General features: G+C 34.3%; 1 protein-coding gene across 1 annotated transcript; it reads right to left on the reverse strand.

Moving 5' to 3' along the window:
- On the reverse strand, window positions 1–6325 carry LOC126891171 (general transcription factor II-I repeat domain-containing protein 2-like). The gene is made up of 2 exons (XM_050660353.1): window positions 4693–6325; window positions 1–68 (listed from the first exon to the last, which is right to left on the reverse strand). Exons 1-2 carry the CDS (start codon window positions 6323–6325, stop codon window positions 1–3), a joined length of 1701 nt encoding a protein of 566 aa, XP_050516310.1.
- Window positions 6326–18973: the final 12648 nt, after the last annotated feature.

Here is an 18973-nt window from a genome sequence, read left to right on the forward strand (position 1 = left end):
TCAAACTTTAGAATTTGTGGCTACTTTATGGCTAGAGTTAATGGCAGTCAATCGATCAGTCCTTTTTCCTGAAAAACAAAAAAATGTTAACAAAATTAAACATATTTAAATTACAACATACCTTTTGTTATCTTAATTAGTCTTTCCACTTGTTTATCTCGGGTGTAGCGCATCAAATTATGTATGCTTTTATCTAGTTGTTTCACCTTTTTTCCTTCTAGATATTCATACTTAATAATACGATGCATACTCTGATGCAACCAATTAAAGAATTATTCAATTCCGAAAAGCAAATATTAACTTTTGAGGAAACAGTTGATTTATTTGAAAACGCTCATGGAACAAAAAATGTTATCAGCGTATATAAATATACAGTAGACATTCTAGAATTTAAAAAACTCATAACCAAAATTCATTCATATACATCCGAGCGCTCATTAAAATTGAAATGTACAAAGCTTAACAAAAAAATTACGAGACAGCTCACAAAAAACAACTACGAGGATGAAGAACCTGACACGGATACATCGACTGAATTATCCCAGGAGCTGAACATTTAATAATTATAACTATAACATTCAATTTATTACAATGGAATATAAATGGGTTTTATACCCATTATGAAATGCTAAAACTTTTAATTAATGATATTACCCCCGCTATCATTTGTCTCCAAGAAACGAATTTCAAAGACCAATATTGCCACACATTTAAAAATTTTTCAACATTTTATAAAAATAGAAACAACCAGGAAAAAGCAAGTGGTGGAGTGGCCATTTATGTTAAAAATACTCTTGAAGCACAAACGATTCCACTAAAAACAGACATCGAAGCTGTAGCCGTCTCAGTTAAAGCTTCCCAATGCATTAATGTATATTGCATCTATACTCCCCCAAATACACTTCTCACCTTAACCGACTTAAAAGCACTTATTTCACAAATACCTATGCCCAGACTAATAGTAGGAGATTTCATTAGTCACAACCCAATGTGGGGCTCAACAAATTTTAATATCAAAGGCAGACTAATCGAAGACTTGTTAACTGAAGAAAATTTAAACATTCTCAATGATGGAAGACCAACCAGATTTAATGTACATACTGGTACAACATCGGCAATCGATCTATCGATTTGTGACCCAACTCTTTCAACTGCTCTTAATTGGGATCCCCTACCCTTTTTATATGGGAGCGACCATTACCCAATAAAAATGTCTGTATTTTCTGATGATAATATCTCTGAATACCAACCAGTCCGAAAATGGAACCTGAAAAACGCTAATTGGTACAAGTACGCTGATGCCATAGAAACAGGCATAGAATCACAAGAATCTAGTTTTGAAAACACTGATATAAATGAAACTCTCAACATTTTTACGAATATTATTACATACGCGGCAGAAACACATATAGGAAAAACTAAAATATTAAGGAGACACAGACCTCTACCATGGTGGAATACGGAATGTCAAAATGCAATCAAGCAATATAAAGCATCTTTTAATAGAATGAAAAAACATAGTAACACAAATAACATAACAATACAAAAAACAGAGCTCGATATATAACAAAAAATGCTCGAAAAACCAACTGGAGGAAATTTGTCTCAAATATAAACAGTACAACACCTTTATCTACAGTCTGGGCCAATATTCGTAAAATATCAGGAAAAAACAAATTTTACCAAGTGCCTTTTATTACTCATAATACTAATATAATAACAAAACCTAATGAAATAGCTGATGCTTTTGCTACATACTTCGAAAAAAACTCCAGCAATAGCAACTATTCCGAAGAGTTTATACAACACAAAATCATCACAGAAAAACAACAGCTCGATTGTGAAGATAGAGATAACAGTTCCTTCAATATCCCTTTAACCTTAGATGAATTTAACTTTGCCCTTAATACTACAAAAAACTCTGCTCCTGGACCCGATAATATACCTTTAGTATTCTTGGAAAAACTGCCAGACAATGCAAAGTGTACTCTTCTAAAAATTTTCAATCGAATATGGTTAAATAATGTCTTTCCAACCTCCTGGAGTGATTCAATAATTATACCTATTCTCAAACCTAACAATGCACGAACTAAAATTTCCTCATATAGACCCATCTCTCTCACCAATGTAATGTGCAGTCATGGAAAAAATAGTTAATAAAAGATTGCTATGGATATTAGAAGAAAATCACCTCCTGGTTAACGAGCAAAGTGGATTTCGACAAAATCGAACTACTACTGATAACCTCATTGATTTAGACTCTGAAATTCTTGAATCTTTCGCAAACAAACAGGAAACTGTTGCAGTATTCATAGACATTACAAAAGCATTTGACACAGCATGGCGTTACGATATTATCAGATCATTACACACTGGGAATATTAGAGGTAATATCATTAATTTCATTTCAAATTTCCTTAAACAACGCAATTTTCAAGTAAGAGTCAATCACTGCACATCTTCAATAAGACTTCAAGCAAATGGCACCCCTCAGGGGTCTGTAATAAGCGCAACGTTATTTTTAATTGCCATTAATAATATTATAGCATCAAACTCCAGCTTAGTTCATGGCAGATTATATGCGGATGATCTGGTATTAGTATCTTCAGGAAAAAACATCTCATCAGTACAGCGTCACTTACAAACCTCACTTCATGAACTCGAAAACTGGTCGAAGAAAACAGGATTTCAGTTTTCACTCAGCAAATCGAAGTGTTTGTTATTTTCAAAGAAACGTGATCCGAATAAACCGCAACTAAAATTATGTAACCAAATCCTGAATTATGCCGATGACATTAGGTTTTTAGGGATGATTTTTGATACGAAACTCACATGGAAAAAACACATTCTACAAATAAAAAAAACATACCAAAATAGAATTAATCTTATGAAAACTCTCTCTAATAAAAACTATGGAGCTGACTATAACTGCCTAATCCATGTTTATAAAACCCTAATTAGATCTAAAATAGATTACGGTTCCATAGTATATGCATCTGCGAAAGAATCCTTATTACACAACCTTGACGTAATCCAAAATACGGCATTAAGAATAGCTACAGGAGCATTTCGGACCAGCCCAATAGAAAGTTTACGAGCAGAAACTGGAGAGCCATCACTTGAATATAGAAGGATGCACTTAACTCTCACATACGCATTTGCTGCTAATTCTAATCCAAACAATCCATCTAGAAATAACATATTCACTGATCGTTTTAAAAACCTATATACTGAAAATAGGAACATGAAACCGCCATTTTACGAAAGAGTTAGGCAAACCCTTAGTACTTTACAAATTCCGATACCAAATACCTATTCCAACTTCATAGAAATTCCTCCTCCTTGGACATTAAGCATTCCTCAATCCGATACATCCTTAAATATCTTTAGAAAGAACGATACTCCACACTCCTTAATAAAAAATACTATCATCAACAAACTAACAAAATTTTCTAAATCCTGTCATATATATATACAGACGCTTCTAAAACATCTACTGGAGTTGGGGCAGCTGTCATTACTCCAAATATTACACTTGAGTATAAACTACCATCCTTAAGCTGTATACATACTGGCGAGCTATACGCCATCTATCAATCTCTCGTTCATATTAACTCCAGTAATATATCCAATGCTCTTATAATTACCGATTCCCTCAGTTCCATCCATACCATTAACCAACTGTACACGAAGCATCCAATTGCTCTCCTAATTAAAAAAGAACTAGCTACCATTCAAAACAACAACCATATTGTACAATTCCTATGGGTTCCTTCACACATTGGCCTCCAAGGAAATGAAGCGGCGGATCGGACAGCCCAACAAGCCAGGGACAGTGAAACCGCGAGTGAAGTGAGAGATGTAGTTATTAATGATTTAAAGTCGAAAATCTGTGGCAAAACCAGTGGGACAGTTCAACTTCAAAACTTCGCGAAGTGAAAACGTTTGTAAAACCGTGGAAATCTCAAATTCACAACAGAACTCACCATGTCATTGTTTCTCGTCTTCGTCTAGGACAGGGGTCTCCAAACTACGGCCCGAGGGCCACATCCGGCCCGCAGACAGATTTTGTCCGGCCCGCGGAGACATACTTGAAAACTCCTTAATATTTTTTATAGCAAATAAAATGTTTGTGATAAGTTGGATAAAGAAACACAGAATGGTAATGAGTAAAGACATGTATAATTTATGCAGTAAATTTAACTTCAGCATATAATAACTAACAAATTATTGAAATGAATCCAACTAACATTTTATACATTGTAAGTAATGAACAACACATACCTTATAACAAACATGACATATGAAATGCTAATGAGATGTATGTAATTGAGATTTTCCACCGACAATAGTTTGTAGTTGTGGACTAATTTTACTTGTACCAATTATTAAAAGAGATTTAAGATGCTCGTCAGTTAATTTAGATCTGTATACATTTTTTGTGTACTTCATTTTGGAGAAGGTTTTCTCACACAAATACAGTAGGAAAAATGAAAGAATACCCATGAACGAACACATAAAACACGCTGTATTTTCCTGTCACCCTGTCACACAAAAAATTAGCCAGCGCAAGTACATGTAATAATTATTATTACATGTACTTGCGTTGGGCAATTTTCTTTGTGACACGGTGATAGGAAAATACAGTGTGTTTTATATGTTCGTTCATGGGAATTCTTTCATTTTTCCTACTATAAGTAGTACCAAAAACGGAAAACAGCCCACGAGCAAATTTATGCAAATTATCAAATTGTGTCAGTGGAAGACTCTTATAAAATTGCAACAAAGATGAGTTTTCATATTTGTTCTTAATTATATCACTGCACTGAAGATCAATCATTTCCATTTGAAGTTCCGGGGCTAGGGTTTCAATGTCAGCATCAAAAGGATTCTGAAAAATCTTAATTTGATTCGCAATGGCATCAAAGGCCCAGAAACGAGTATCAAAATTTATCTTCAAAGCACTCAAAGTTTCGATTGCAAAATCGATAGGAAACTCAGTCTCAGTAGTTTGGCTGAATATTTCACATGTTTTAAAATGTGAAAAACATTTACTTCGTAGTTGTGATTGAAACAGTATCAATTTCATCCGGAATGACTTGATATTAGTGTATAAATCAGGAAGATGCTGGTTTTCTCCTTGCAATCTCAAATTCAGTTCGTTCACATGTTTTGTCAAATCAACATAGAATGCTAACTTCCATAGCCATGCGTTGTTTTGTAATTCAGTAAGAGGGCGGTGCTTTTCATTCAAAAAAATTTCGATCACTGCTCGAAGTTCAAAAAAGCGCTGAAGGACTTTCCCACAACTAAGCCAGCGTACGGCAGTATGATAAGGTAAGTCTGTTTCTCCAATCTCTGCAATAAATTGTCGGAATTGTCGGTGATTCAGCCCAAAAGATCTGATGAAATTAACAGTTGATATGACTGGTTTCAGAACGTCAGACATATCCAAACATTTTCCGCACAAAGACTGTTGATGAATGATACAATGTAAGACTAATGGTTTTGAGCCGCCGTCATTTTCTACAGCCTTTGACACAAGAGCGACCACTCCTTTATCTTTCCCACTCATGTTTTTGCCTCCATCAGTTGTAATACATTTCAAGTTTTTCCATCGAAGGTTCTTTTTATTAATGGCCATTTCAACTCCTTTAAAAATATCGATACCAGTAGTTGTGCCATGAATACTATACATATCAAGAAGTTCTTCGTGCACTTCATAGCTTTTATCTACTCCTCTAATATAAATCAACACCTGAGCAGTATCTGACACATCCGTTGACTCATCCAAGGCCAAAGAAAACCACTCAACATGTCCATTTTTGTCGAACAGTTGAGAGGATATATTTTCAGCGATGTTTTGTACCCTTCGAGCCACAGTGTTTGCTGACATACTGACAGTTTTTAATAAATTTACCTTTTCAGGGCACATTTCTTCGACTACTGCAATTATGCATTCCTTGATCATTTCTCCATCGGTGAATGGTTTTCCACGTTTTGCAATTTCAAGAGCCACACGAAAGCTGGCACGAGTTGCCGCCTCTTGTTCAGTTTTGACTTTTGTAAATAAAGATTGCTGCGATTTCAATCCGCACTTCAAAGCTTCGAATTTTTCTGTCCGCACAATTCCTGTATATTTTGAGTAATTTTGAGAATGTTTTGTTTCATAATGACGTTTCATGTTATATTCTTTGAGAACGGCTATGCTTTCATTGCAAATCAAACATAGCGCCTTGTTACTGGACTCAATTACGAAATACTGAATGTTCCACTGATCTTTGAATTTTCTGCATTCACTATCAATTTTTCGCTTCTTTTCCATTCTACTAAATCACACACAAAAGCAACAATTCAAATCAAATCAAAATACTGTTACACGCACAAACTTGTTTTAAGGAGGTACGCCCTATTTTATTTCACAACAGTTTCATAGGAACTGACTTGTAGTTACGCCACTATTGTCATCGCCAGCTAACTTGGCGGAGCGCACAAACCCAAAATTGCTTACTGGCTTAGGTGGGGTCTTTAGTCTCCTCCCAGTTATCAGGGGCGTAACACTTAAGTGATTTGCGGCTATTATTTTTCAGACTTCTTATTATTTCGGATAGTTAAGTGTGTTTGTGACAATTTCTAACGATGGCGTTGAAAAATAGTAGAAAGAATAATTATGTTATTAGTGGACAATCTCGGGAGAGATTGGAGATTTCCACTGGTGGAAATATTTTGTTTGTTTATGTCTACCTTGTATTAAATTAAAATATATCAAAAATAGGTGAATATTTGACATACTTAATAATGTTGACAGCTTACCACACTTACAAAAAATTAAATTATTCGTTATTTTACGGGAAAAAATTAAATACAGGAAAATTAATAATATGCAGTGTTGCCATCTTGGCCCTCGGAACTTACAGGAGTAATCAGTATGGCCCTAAGGCTGGAAAGTTTGGAGACCCCTGGTCTAGGACATACCCGACTTACCCACGGACACATAATTGGTCACACTAATCCCACTTTATGTGAAAACTGTAATATCCCACTAAGTGTTAAGCATGTACTTGCAGAGTGTCCAAAATACCAGTTGCAGAGACAGAACAACCACATCATCGGATCAACAAGTGAAATCTTAGGAGAAAATTGTAAAATTGTACACTTGGTAAAATTCCTTAAAGATATCAATGTATTTAACAAAATCTAACATTTGTAAATAAATTACCTTATGTATATGTATATGTCGCTAATAACCTCCGAGGTTGATGCGACTATTTTGTAAAATAAAAAAAATTTTTTCTTGCTTCAAAATTGATCACTCCTTGTATTAGTCCACATGGACGCGGGTGTGGCTTATTACTTTCTAACGTATCTTATTGGGCAATACTGAAGAGTAATTGGTCAAATTGTTCGGAAGTGCTTAGGCTCAAATCATATCGTTATCTGGTCAAAATACCTTCTCATGTTTCAAAGGCGGCAAGCAATATAAACACTATATAAACAGTGTCGTCGTCATAACTTACAATTATTTTATTTTTATAATACATTTTTTGTCTCATTTCTTTAGTACTTAAAAAATGAATGAGCACATTAAATTGCATTTGTAAGTATTATATACTTTTAATGATCAATTTTAAATTTTAATAACTGTATTGTTTATACAGGGTGTCCCATATATTATGCGAGATTTAATGACGTCAATTTGCTCAGTCCGCTGATTAGATAATGTAATTAATGGAATTTTTCATGTTTCATATTTTTATTTTTTCCATATTTTCCTTTGTATGTGTCCATGTCTAAGAGCCATATATGAGGAGAGGGAGTGTACATTGATTGAAGACTCTTGATTTTAGGTATTGAGGGTATTTTTTTTCTTTAGAATAAAAGACAGTTTTCCGAGTGATGCCCAGGCCAATCTTATTATTTTTTTTTTATTTCTTCGGTCTGATTTTTTTTATTTAATTTAGTGATTTGTCCTAGAATATCTCTTTTACTTGCTTTATTCTTGTTTGTGCCACTGTAATTATTGGTTCTCCTTGTTGATTGGTCATGGCTTTTGTTTTACTGTAAGCGATGTTCAGTCCCATCTTTGTAGATTCACTATCTAGTGCTTCCATCATTCTTTTTAATTCTTCACTATTTTCTGTTTTAATACAATATATATACTTACAAGTCAAAAGTGACATTTGGAAAAATTGTGTAGCTCATGTTCAAGTAAAATAAAAATATCTTGCTTTGTCACCAATATTAATGTCTTCTTCTTTTCGTTCTTCTTCTTCTTGTGTAGACATGACTGTCTGTTTTTCAATGTGCCTCCAGTAAGTTGTCATTCCATCGTTTTCGTGGTCTTCCCACTTAGGTTTGGATCCCGCGTATGAAAAAAAAGTTGATTAATAGCAAGCTGAAAATTTTTTAATAGCTTAAGGGTGTCTAGTTGGAGAAACTTTGATATATGGGAACACTGGAACAGGGGAAGTTTTAATTGTGGAACAGGTTAAACATTTGGAACGGCCAGACCACGAAAACGGCACATGTATTTTGTCCGACAGAACAGACTTAAACTCTCCGAACAGAGATTAAACTCTCATGCAAAAATCAGCCTACTATTTATCATCAGATGGGCGTTTTAATGAGTGGAACATGTAGAATATGTCAAATGACAGGAATTATGACAGGTGATAAATAGCAGCCTGATTTTTGAATGAGAGTTAAATCTCTGTTCGGAGAGTTTGTCAGACTGTTCCAAATTTTTAACCTGTTCCACAATTAAAACTGCCTCTGTTACAGTGTTCTCATATATCACAGTTTATCTGACTAGACACCGTTTAAGCTATTAACAAATGTTCAGCTTACTATTAATCAACTTTTTTTTTCATACGCGGGATACAGACCTAACTGATCGTCTTCCTATTGGGGAACCGTCTCTCGCCGTCCTTACTACTTTGTTTTTTGTCATTTGGCTCATGTAGTTGTTCCATTATACTCTTCTGCTTTTTACCCAGTTATTAATGTTGTCCACCTTGCATATCTGTCGTATATCTGCACTTCTAGCTCTTCCCATGTCCCATCGATTTTTCAAAGTATTTTCATCTCTGCTGTTTTTAGCATTCTTTCTGTCCTTTCTGTATCAAGTCGTGTTTCTGCCGCGTATTTATGTCATTATTGGTCTGATAACTGTTGTGTAAATTGCGCCTTTCACTTCTTTTCCAATATTGGTGTGGTAGTTATAAACACAAGTGTCGAATCAAGTTCTGAACACACGGATAGTGATATATTTCAACTTGTCAAAAATATGTCCCATGTGCAGTAGTAAAAGTGATCTCTCCATTAGTCATGAATTAAGACAATTCGACTGGACAACGAATTGTTCGTTTTGATGTATTTTATGTGTATATTCAAAGTGTAGTCTTATTTCTTTAGTTCTCAAATTAATAAGCACGTTAAATTTCATTTGTATTATGTATTTTTAATTATCTTTGGTGTTCTCAAATTAATAAGCACGTTAAATTTCATTTGTATTATGTATTTTTAATTATCTTTGGTGTCAATTTCATAAAGAAATGTAAACAATTAACAACATTATTACTGTTTAACAAATATTGAACCATAATTTAAAAATAAAAGTTTACTCATTAATTTCTATTGCGTCGCCTATGTTTTACAAACGGCGCCGACAATCGGTGTCGAATTTTGTTTTTATACTGGTCCAACTGACATCGTAAGAACTTTACCATCCCTAAAAGAATTAGAATTAAAAAAATGTGAAAAAGTTAAAACCAATTTTACTTTTCTTTTACCTGAACGATTACATTCATAGTAGTATGTACAGAACTGCTTGCTAACAAGTTTCCGAGTTGAACGACTGTATTGAATATTATTCTTCTGTTGCTCTAGTTGTAACCATTCTTGAAACTCTTAAAATAAATGAAAGTTAAAATCTATAGTAAAAATGACTTAATAACAATGCCCAAAACACTACCAGAGTTTCAATTGAAAGTACATACTTACAATAATTAATTACAAAAGATTGTCGATCTTCTGTTCGACAAATTTACAGCCTCATTTCCTTGATAAGTTGGCAACTATAGACAATATTCTTGCAGAAATCAAAATAGACAAACTTGTCTTTTTACCTTTTATTAAACTAAAAATTATAAATTTGAAGTTGAGTGGGCAAAACAGATTACAAAATTAATTGTAGCGATATTCCTTTTTGTGAATGTGGACAAATAGGAAGTATAACTCAGATGTTACTTGAATTCTCAATTAACAAAACAAATCAATTTGATCGGTATCAGGAACTTGTTAATATAGGAAAGCGAACCCCCAATTTAATACAAAATCTACATAATATGACCAAACCTTAAGGGGGGCGGGGTATGGTTAAAGCGAACCCCCAATTTAATACAAAATCTACATAATATGACCAAACCTTACGGGGGGTGGGGTATGGTTTGAAATCAAGATATCAAGATCATTTTTGTGATTTTTTTCGAAGCTATGGTAGAATTTTTTTTATTTTTAAATTAAATAAACATATTAAGTACAATTCGAAGAATATGTAAGAAAAAATTCAATCCAAAATATTGAAAAATAAGCCATTGGTAACAAATTTTGGCAGGCAGCTAAAAAAAAATGGATTTTGCGGTGGACATCAGAACTCATCACTGGATCATACAAAACAAAACATTCAAAAAGATTTAATTAGCTTATGAGTTTCACGAGGTACAACGTCGAGTTTTTTTATTTTTAATGATTTTTGAATTTTTAGTATCACTCCGAAGTCAAAAATACGAAATTTTTGATAAAAATTTTGTGAAAACCAACAGATTTAATATTGTTGAACAAAAGATAAACACAAATCGAAAAATATCTTAACGTTGTTACCTCACGAAATGTAAAGAAAATCTATGCAAAATTTCAGGTAGGTCGGTCAAGTAGTTTTTCAGTTACAATGTCCACCGCATTTGAAAAAGCAGTTTTGAGAAAAATGCGTTTAAAGTTTTGACAACTGCATCTTCATCTTCTTATTTGTCTGCCAAATCGTAAAGTGATGAACATTGGAATATGTTTTTTGAATTGCGTAATAATCTACAAAAGAGAAGGCGAACAGTTGTTTAACGTTTCTCACTACGCTCAAGCGTGCTGGCGCGAAGCCGCAGCAAAACGGGCCGAAGGTAGGGATATTCAACACTTTGTATCTCGGGAAATTTTACTCCGATCAATCTGAAATTTTCAGAGAATATTCTTGAAAGTATGCATTTTTATTTGAAATAATAAAAAAATTAAATATTTCAAACCATACCCGCCCTTAAGAAAAATCAATCAATTTATTTAACTTTTCAAATTAAAATATAAAATAGTTTTTTGGCAGTAATAATGCAATGAATTTAACGAAGGGAATATTGAAAAATCCAGTCCCTCTGAAAAGGGGATGTCCTCCTACTACAGTCAGTCCAAATACCTACGAGAACTGGCCAAGTACCTTATAGGTGGAGGCCAAGAAACTAAAAGAAGAAAAAGAAGAAGAAACTGCAACTTCGGAATGGACTAAATACCTATTACCTATACTGTGTTTAGCCGTGTCTGTTGGGAAATAGCCTACGTCACTTGGTCGGCAGGGTTGCCAAGTATAATTCGTGTTACATCCTCCCCCTTTGGATCAGTCGTAGAGTATGGCTGATACAAAACAGAATAACTGATTATTAGCGAGGGCTTGGAACAGTCCACGGGCATGATACATGAGCATCTTGATAGCGCTTAGGAAGGCGCTTGGAACGTCTGGGTCTCTGTATGGAACAATCACTCTGCGTAGGCAACGAGGTACTACTGGAGTCACTGGTTGTGGTTACAGGTACACCAGAACTTGTAGATTGTTGCGTTGTTTTAGGATGTCGTTTAGGGATAGCCCCTCTGCTTTTATATGCGACATCTTTCTGCAACGTGGTTGAAGGTCGACCTCTACTACGCAACTCATGTAAAGGAGTTATAGGCGAATCGGAATCATCTTCCACAAAAGGATGGAGAGCAGACACGTGGTATTTTCCGATCGATACATCTGGGTGCGTTAGAGTTGCTAACTCGTACGAGATGGGAGAAAGTTGGTTAAGGGTAAGGTATGGGCCATTACGACGCGGTGCAAATTTAGAAGACGGTCCTGCATCACTTTTACTAAGGATGTGAGTATTTACTAAAACTTTCTATCCCTTGTTAAACAACGGTTTCGCGAAAATATTTATCTGCATACAATTTCGAAGAGTCTTGGCGTAACTCATTATTTTCTCGCGCATCTAATAAAATGTCAGTATGTCTGCGCAAGTAAGGCGTTATCTCGGGAATAACCGTTTCACTCGCGATAATAGCTCGTACGCCTTTATGTACATCTGTGGGCGTACGTAGCTCACGCGCAAAGTTCAAATAGGCCGGGGAATAACCGGTAGCTAAATTTGGTACGGTATTCATAGAAAAACGTATACTGGGTAGCACTTCATCCCATTTAGTATGGTCCCTTTGAACTAAAATGGGAATCGGAATCTTAAGATCTCGATTTTTTACGTTCCTTCGGATTTGAGGCAGGGTGATAAACGAATGAGTGATTGCTGCATACCTAGGCAGTATGTAAACTGCTGCATTATTTTACTAACGAATTGGGGTCCGTTGTCACTTATTATTCTACGAGGGGTGCCGTATCGTAAACATATTTCACTTATTAGTACCTTTGTGCACTCCTCCGCAGTAGCTTGTTTTAACGGGAACATTTCTATGTAACCCCGGAATTTCTTAATTGTATACACTATAGCTAATGCTTCTCGCTCTATCGTACTATAGTTACGTTCAGCCGCTGTGAGTAAGTGACTTGCATACTCTATCGATTTTTCATTTTCTTCCTCCCCCTGGAGGAGACATGCACCAATTGCATATGAACTTGCGTCTGTTAAGCAATATAATTATATGCAATAAAGCCACTGTATTGAGAATGTATAATAATTATACGCAATAAAGTTATTTTATTGAGAAAGTATAATAATTATAGGCAATAGTTATTTTATTGAGAAAGTTATACAATTATATGCAATAAAGTTATTTTATTGAAAAAGTTATACATTTATATGCAATAAAGTTGTTTTATTAAAAAGGTTATATAATTATATGCAATAAAGTTATTTTATTGAAAAAGTTATATAATTATATGCAATAAAGTTATTTTATTGAAAAAAAGGTTATATAATTATATGAAATAGTTATTTTATTGAAAAAAGGTTATACAATTATATGCAATAAAGTTATTTTATTGAAAAGGTTATATAATTATGTTTTAATTTAAAATCCGAGCAAATTCGGTAAAAGTTTAAATTTGGCAACAAAATGTTGAAAAACTTTGAAGAGCTATGAAACAGTCCTCGACATAGGCAACACCGCGCAGAACGACAAGCACGCGAATATTGATTCGAAATACGAAATCGATTCCCCGTACTCAGATCGTGAATGCAAAATGATGCATGGCACGCTATGGAAAGTAGGGTTAATGATTTTAAAATAATACTTACAGCGAAATTCGGGTATTAAAAAGCACTTTAACACTTACGAAACAATGTCTATATATCCTGGCCACTAATTTGGGACGCCAGTATAAGGAGGGATGTTAGGTTTTGGGTGTGGGAGTCAGGATACATATGGGTTTTGCTCGTAGTTGAACTTCAACTGTAAATAATGGAAAGCACCTCACACATCGGGGATGAATAATAATAGGCACAAACTTTACTGTGAGCGGTATAATTACCGAAAGAAACAGAAACAAACTACATTATCAAAACTAGTTTACTCATAGTTCAATGGCTCATCACTGCTTGTATTGTGAACTGGAACTGCCTCTCGCGGGAGTCGGCCGTGTCAGCCGTTGGGAAACATCCTACGTTACTCGGTCGGCAGGGTTGCCAAGTATAATTCTTGTTACAAGTGGGCTAGAGAGACGTTTTCCGGAATACTAAACAGATCTTGCTAAACTTCTGTGGTCACGCCGAATCTTGCACTCTTTCTTTCTGCGTAATTTAAAAATAACTGTCAGTGTCACCGGTAAACGAGGTTAAGGAAAAGTAGTGTGCTATGGAAAAAACAAACATTTTCTAGATGTAAACGTATATAATTAATTAAAACAACAATAAGACAAACAACACTATAAAATATCACAAAGAAATAAAAGCAACTACTTACTTAGTGCATAGGCGAAACCAGGGGGTGTGTTTTGGGGTTATAACCCGCCCCCCCATTGCGATGTACAGTGGGTGATCATATTAGAGCCACCTCAGAAAATTTTACTTTTGTTTAATAATGGTATGTAAGTTTTTTCTTTATACGGTCCACGTTGCCTTTGAAACTTTAGAAATGGATGCTATGTTTCTGTTGGAGTGATTAGTATTGAATATTAAAGTTTTTATTTCTGCTATTTTCCTTGGTGAGATGTCTTTGGATTTCCCATGATGTTCTGGTACCACTAGTGTAACGAACGCGTAATTTTTACTAAATTCACAAAATATAGTATAGGAGTGTCAGAATATCACTAGAGAGCAATGGAAACTCACAAAGTTTATTATAACTCTAAACACCAAGAATACAAAATAATAGGCACACGAGTTGCAAGCTAGGCTGGGCAGCACTGACAAATAATGGCATCTGGGAGATGCGTGCTGCCACTATTGTCAGACTATTTATTGTATAAGTGTATATATAATATAAGTATAACAAGACAGCCAAATGGAAACAAATGCATTAATATACGATACAGCTCAATTATATACCCTTCCTCTAACTAAAACATTGAATTTTACTAGGTGGCTCTAATAATATGATCACCCACTGTACTTTGAGCTCTAGACGCTTAACACCATTATGTGTTACTGACAAATCAAGCCAGTTTGAAGTTGTAACCATCCCCCTTTAGGATTATCCTGGTTACGCCGTTGACTTAGTGCCTGCCTGCCTAAATGTTCAAATTGTTGCCCTTCATTTTCGATGCAAGCATTTACTCTTTCAAGAGTAGATTAAATAGCAACAGATTTAAATGTTTTAGACTTTTATTTATGGGGACGGATTAAAGACCTTGTTTTTGCCGCTAGGCCCCCTACTCGAGAAAACATGATCTAGAATCCAGAGAATACGAAACGCCATTCAAAGCATTGCAAAAGCAGAAATTGAGACTGCTGTTCAATCTACTCTTGAAAGAGTAAAATGCTTGCATCGAAAATGATGGGCAACAATTTGAACATTTAGGTCATCACTAAGTAAGTAGTTGCTTTTATTTCTTTGTTATATGTTATAGTCTTATTGTTGTTTTAATTAATTATATACGTTTAAGTACATCTGGAAAATCTTTCTTTGTTTTTTCCACACAACACCTCTTTTCCTGAACTTCGTTTGCCGGTGACATTAATAGGTCTTTAAAATTTAGACGTTTCTTAACATATTTTGAGATAGAAAAAAGGTATCGACATGCGGTTTTCGGTATTATGTTGCTAATTGGGTCTAATTTTGTAATACAGTGTTAAAAAATGCATACTTTCATTTAATATTCTCCAAAGAAAATTATATTTCCGAAAATAATTAAATAACGCCTACTAGCTGGCATATTACTTATTAGGCTATTTCGAAAATATGACTCTTACATTGACGAAACAGAGGTGTTTTCAACAAGACCAAGTATGCAAAAATACGATCTAGCAGAACCTGACTTACAGCCATTTTTCATAAAAAGGTTCCTACTCACCCCCACCTCTTATTTGCAAAGGTAGACTAAACTTGTGAAATCAAATATGCTCAGAATTTCATGAAGAATACGATGATCGGATTTCCAGTGCCATTTCATTAGGTAAATTTTGTAAAATTTTGATTTTTTAATTTTTGATATTCAATTACGCCCTCTAGCGGTGGACCTACAATTATGAAAATAATTTCCAGGCTTTTCTCGAGGAAACTTTTGTTATAAATATTTTTTTCTCAAAGCTGTACTATAAACGGTTCCTGAGATATGGTCGAGAGCCATTCTTATTGGGACACCTGATACATACATTGTAAATCATGATTTGTGAGTGCTCATCGTAACATTCAAGTGTCTTGGTTTTTTATTTCTAGTGCATTTTTATTGTGATTTAATATAAACATTATAGAGTTTTCAAGCTGTATTTCTTTGCTTGCAAACAAATATTAAACGTTTATAAACTTAGTACATGCATTAAATATGCTTCATACTAAAAACAAAAGGTTACACAATCTATTTACAAAAAGTTGCAAATTGCAGTTCAGGTATTCAAACGAAAATTTACTTTAAATTAGAACGAAACAGTAATTGAAACAAAGTTCTTACAGAAGAGCATTCGTTTTTGAAAAAGTTGGTTATTTTCTGCTGTTTCCACACTACACGTTTTTTCGAAGCTATGTCTCTCATCCCTTTTAAGAACATCACATCACTTTCACAGGTATCTTCTTGACTTTGGACGTAACACAGCAGAGCCTCGAACGACTTGAAGGCTTCGGAGTGGCTCATTACGACCGTGTTTTTGTCAGTGCTTTCATCCCCTTCGTTGTCTCAGTTTTCATCATCATTGTTGCGCACCATGTTCAATATATCGCCGTCTATTAATTCGCTCTGTTCGTCTGCACTTAACCACTTATTAACATCGTCTTCCTTCATTTTTTCACCTCCTGGCAGGTTCTTTACCAGTTTAGCAATCTCTACTTCGTTGGAAGTTTCATTGGTACCTTCCTCTGGTTTCTCTTCCCGTCCATTCATCTTTTATATAAAGCTTTATGATCCAGCGGACTCGTTTCAAAGATTCTATAGGCTGACAGATTCACCTTGGTCCATAGGCTGCCAGAGGGATTTTGGGGCATTTGGGGGCAAAAAACACACTTTATTTCGTCATCTTTCAGTTCTGGCTCGGGATGAGAGGGTGCGTTGTCCAACAGCAGGACATGTGCCTTTCTCGGTAGATTATTTTTTTCTGAATGTTTTTCAACCTTTGGTACAAATTGATTGTGAAACCACTCTTTGAATAGAAAACTGTTCATCCAAGAACTCTTGATGACGGTACGGTGATACGGCAAGGAAGAAAAGTCTCTAAAGTTTGTGAAAACCCTAGGTTTTTTGACTTTCCGATAAATCCTAGAATTAGTTTGTGAGATACTGTAGCGTTAGTGCAGACTAAAATTGTCACTATTTCCTATTACTATTGTATAACTGAGTCCTGTTGTGGCAATTATTGACTCAGCGGAATATCGCGCCAGCTGTAAACCGTTGTTTAAAAAGTATGGCATTCTTCCTTTACCTTCAATATATATATTTGAAACTTTGTTAACTGTTCATAATAATATACAAGATGTAAAACCACATGCTGATCAACATCAGTACAATACAAGAAACGAAAGTCATATCATTATACCCTATTCCAGATTGTGTGTTACACAACTTAATACAACAGATTATAATCTGTATAATTGCTTTTTAAACCTAAATAAAAATATTGATATTAAGGCAATGAATTCTAAACAATTTTATAAATTAACAAAACACTTCCTGCTAGAACACTGTTTCTATAGTATACAGGAATTTGTTCGTTTGAGCTCCTAGTGTGGTCGTTTTTATGAAAACTAAATTACACCTAACTGAATTGTTTTTTTATATTATAATTTTTTATATTATATTTATTATATTATTATATTTATTATATTTTTTTATATTATATTTTATTTATATTTTTTTATATTTTTTATATTTCTATTTTTCACTGTATGTATATGTTACATTATGTGTTCTTGTAATATTTCTTAGTTATTTCCTATGTATACAAAAGTGACTTATTTATAATAAGTAGCTCAGTTTCAAAACTCGTTATGTCCGTATAAACAAAAGTTTTAGAAACTGCAAAAAACTGGCTAGTTTATACAATATTTTGAATTTATTTTTATTTTAAGTGTTAAAAATAGCTTATTATAAGTACTTGATGGCAAAAATCTCACATTGAAGGTTTACCAAAAAAATCAAAAAAACTTTTTGACATAACGATATTTGCAGCAGTTTAGAGAAGTTAACGAGTTTTGCAGCAGTATTGGACATGATGGTTTTTAGTTCTGGATACTTTGCTGTGATACAATTTGAATGCTGTATTTAATTTAATGCATAATAATCAATTTATTGTCTATTTTTTAAGGAAAAACAGGTTAAATTAGGCTAGACAGGTTCAAATAATTATCAATGGGAAATATATTTTCAAATTTCATTTTACAAACCTTGTAATGTCCTGAGAAAGAAATTACAGTATTAACAAACAATGAATTTTATTAAGATTAAAAAATATTTACAAAAACTATAGTGCAACTTGAGTATCTTCCTCCAGTATGTCGCCTGCATCGGAGTCTTCATCAACAGTTTCCCAACCCTGGTTCTGGAGACTTATCTTGTTGATTGAAAAGTTCTTTAAAGAATACTAGTTCCTCTTTTTCCCTCCAGTGTGGCATGAAGTGCTTGGAAAGAAGTTTATTTAAATCTTCTAACTTCGCTGGTTTGAGCAGGACTCCTTTTTTGATGAGATTGGGATTAATGGAGGAAATTTTCTTTCCTCGCTTGAGTAAACTTTTTCCTTCCCCAACGTTTTGGTTATAGTGGACTTCTCCCCTGATGACAGTTTCCAGTGGTCTTGGTTTTTGACACAACAATCCTCTTGCATGGCTTCTTATAAACTTCATACACAGCTTTCTTACAATCTGGACTGGGCAGTGTTCTCCTAATCTGATGACTGTTGCATGTTTATCAAAGTTTTCAATATAGTCCTGGTCTGTTAGGAGGGTACTGTGTTTTTTAACATCCTTCTCGATTTGCGCAAAGACCCTGTCAGAGGGAATAAAAGAATGCCCGACAACTGGATATACAACTTTAATTATCTTAATCGAATGCGGAGCATCTCGCAATAAAAACTTACACAGCATGTCG

This window comes from Diabrotica virgifera, chromosome 9 (genome assembly GCF_917563875.1).
Source record: "Diabrotica virgifera virgifera chromosome 9, PGI_DIABVI_V3a".
Taxonomy (NCBI): Eukaryota; Metazoa; Arthropoda; class Insecta; order Coleoptera; family Chrysomelidae; genus Diabrotica; species Diabrotica virgifera.